This window comes from Carlito syrichta, unplaced genomic scaffold (assembly GCF_000164805.1).
Source record: "Carlito syrichta isolate Samal-C Ts95f unplaced genomic scaffold, Tarsius_syrichta-2.0.1 Scaffold307738, whole genome shotgun sequence".
Lineage (NCBI taxonomy): Eukaryota > Metazoa > Chordata > Mammalia > Primates > Tarsiidae > Carlito > Carlito syrichta.
The window spans coordinates 61,336-61,632 of NW_007251834.1; the positions used below are offsets into that span (position 1 = coordinate 61,336).

General features: G+C 69.7%; 1 protein-coding gene across 2 annotated transcripts in view; it reads right to left on the reverse strand.

Moving 5' to 3' along the window:
- Positions 1-297, reverse strand: part of TRAM1 (translocation associated membrane protein 1) — a 35,367-nt gene extending 35,070 nt beyond the window's left edge. Inside the window, exons 1-2 of one of the 2 annotated variants that reach the window (XM_021715816.1) lie at positions 180-297; positions 37-96 (exon numbers count right to left, since the gene is read on the reverse strand). In XM_021715816.1, the coding sequence (XP_021571491.1) occupies positions 37-66 (30 nt within the window). In that variant the 5' untranslated portion in view covers positions 67-96; positions 180-297. Of the gene's footprint in view, positions 1-36 lie in introns of both variants that reach the window. The other variant, XM_008064588.1, reaches the window with a different exon arrangement.

The window sequence follows — 297 nt, forward strand, 5'->3', positions numbered from 1 at the left end:
TGGCAGGGCGGACGGCTGGGAGAGCGGCGGGCTCACCTCGAACATGAGCCCCAGCAGGAAGACCATTGCCACACAGGAGACGATGTCCGCGTGATTCTGCAGGACGAATTCGTGGCTCAGGACCGGGGGGCTCTTGGTGCTCTTCTTGCGAATCGCCATGGTGCGGCCGCCGCCCGTGCCTGCAGGTGCTCCGCCCCGGCTCTACTCGTCCCAGCTGCTCACCGACTTGCCGCCGCCGCCGCCTCCCCCTGGCCGCTCCTCACTGCCCGCCGCAGCCGCTCGCCGGGGCTTCACTTC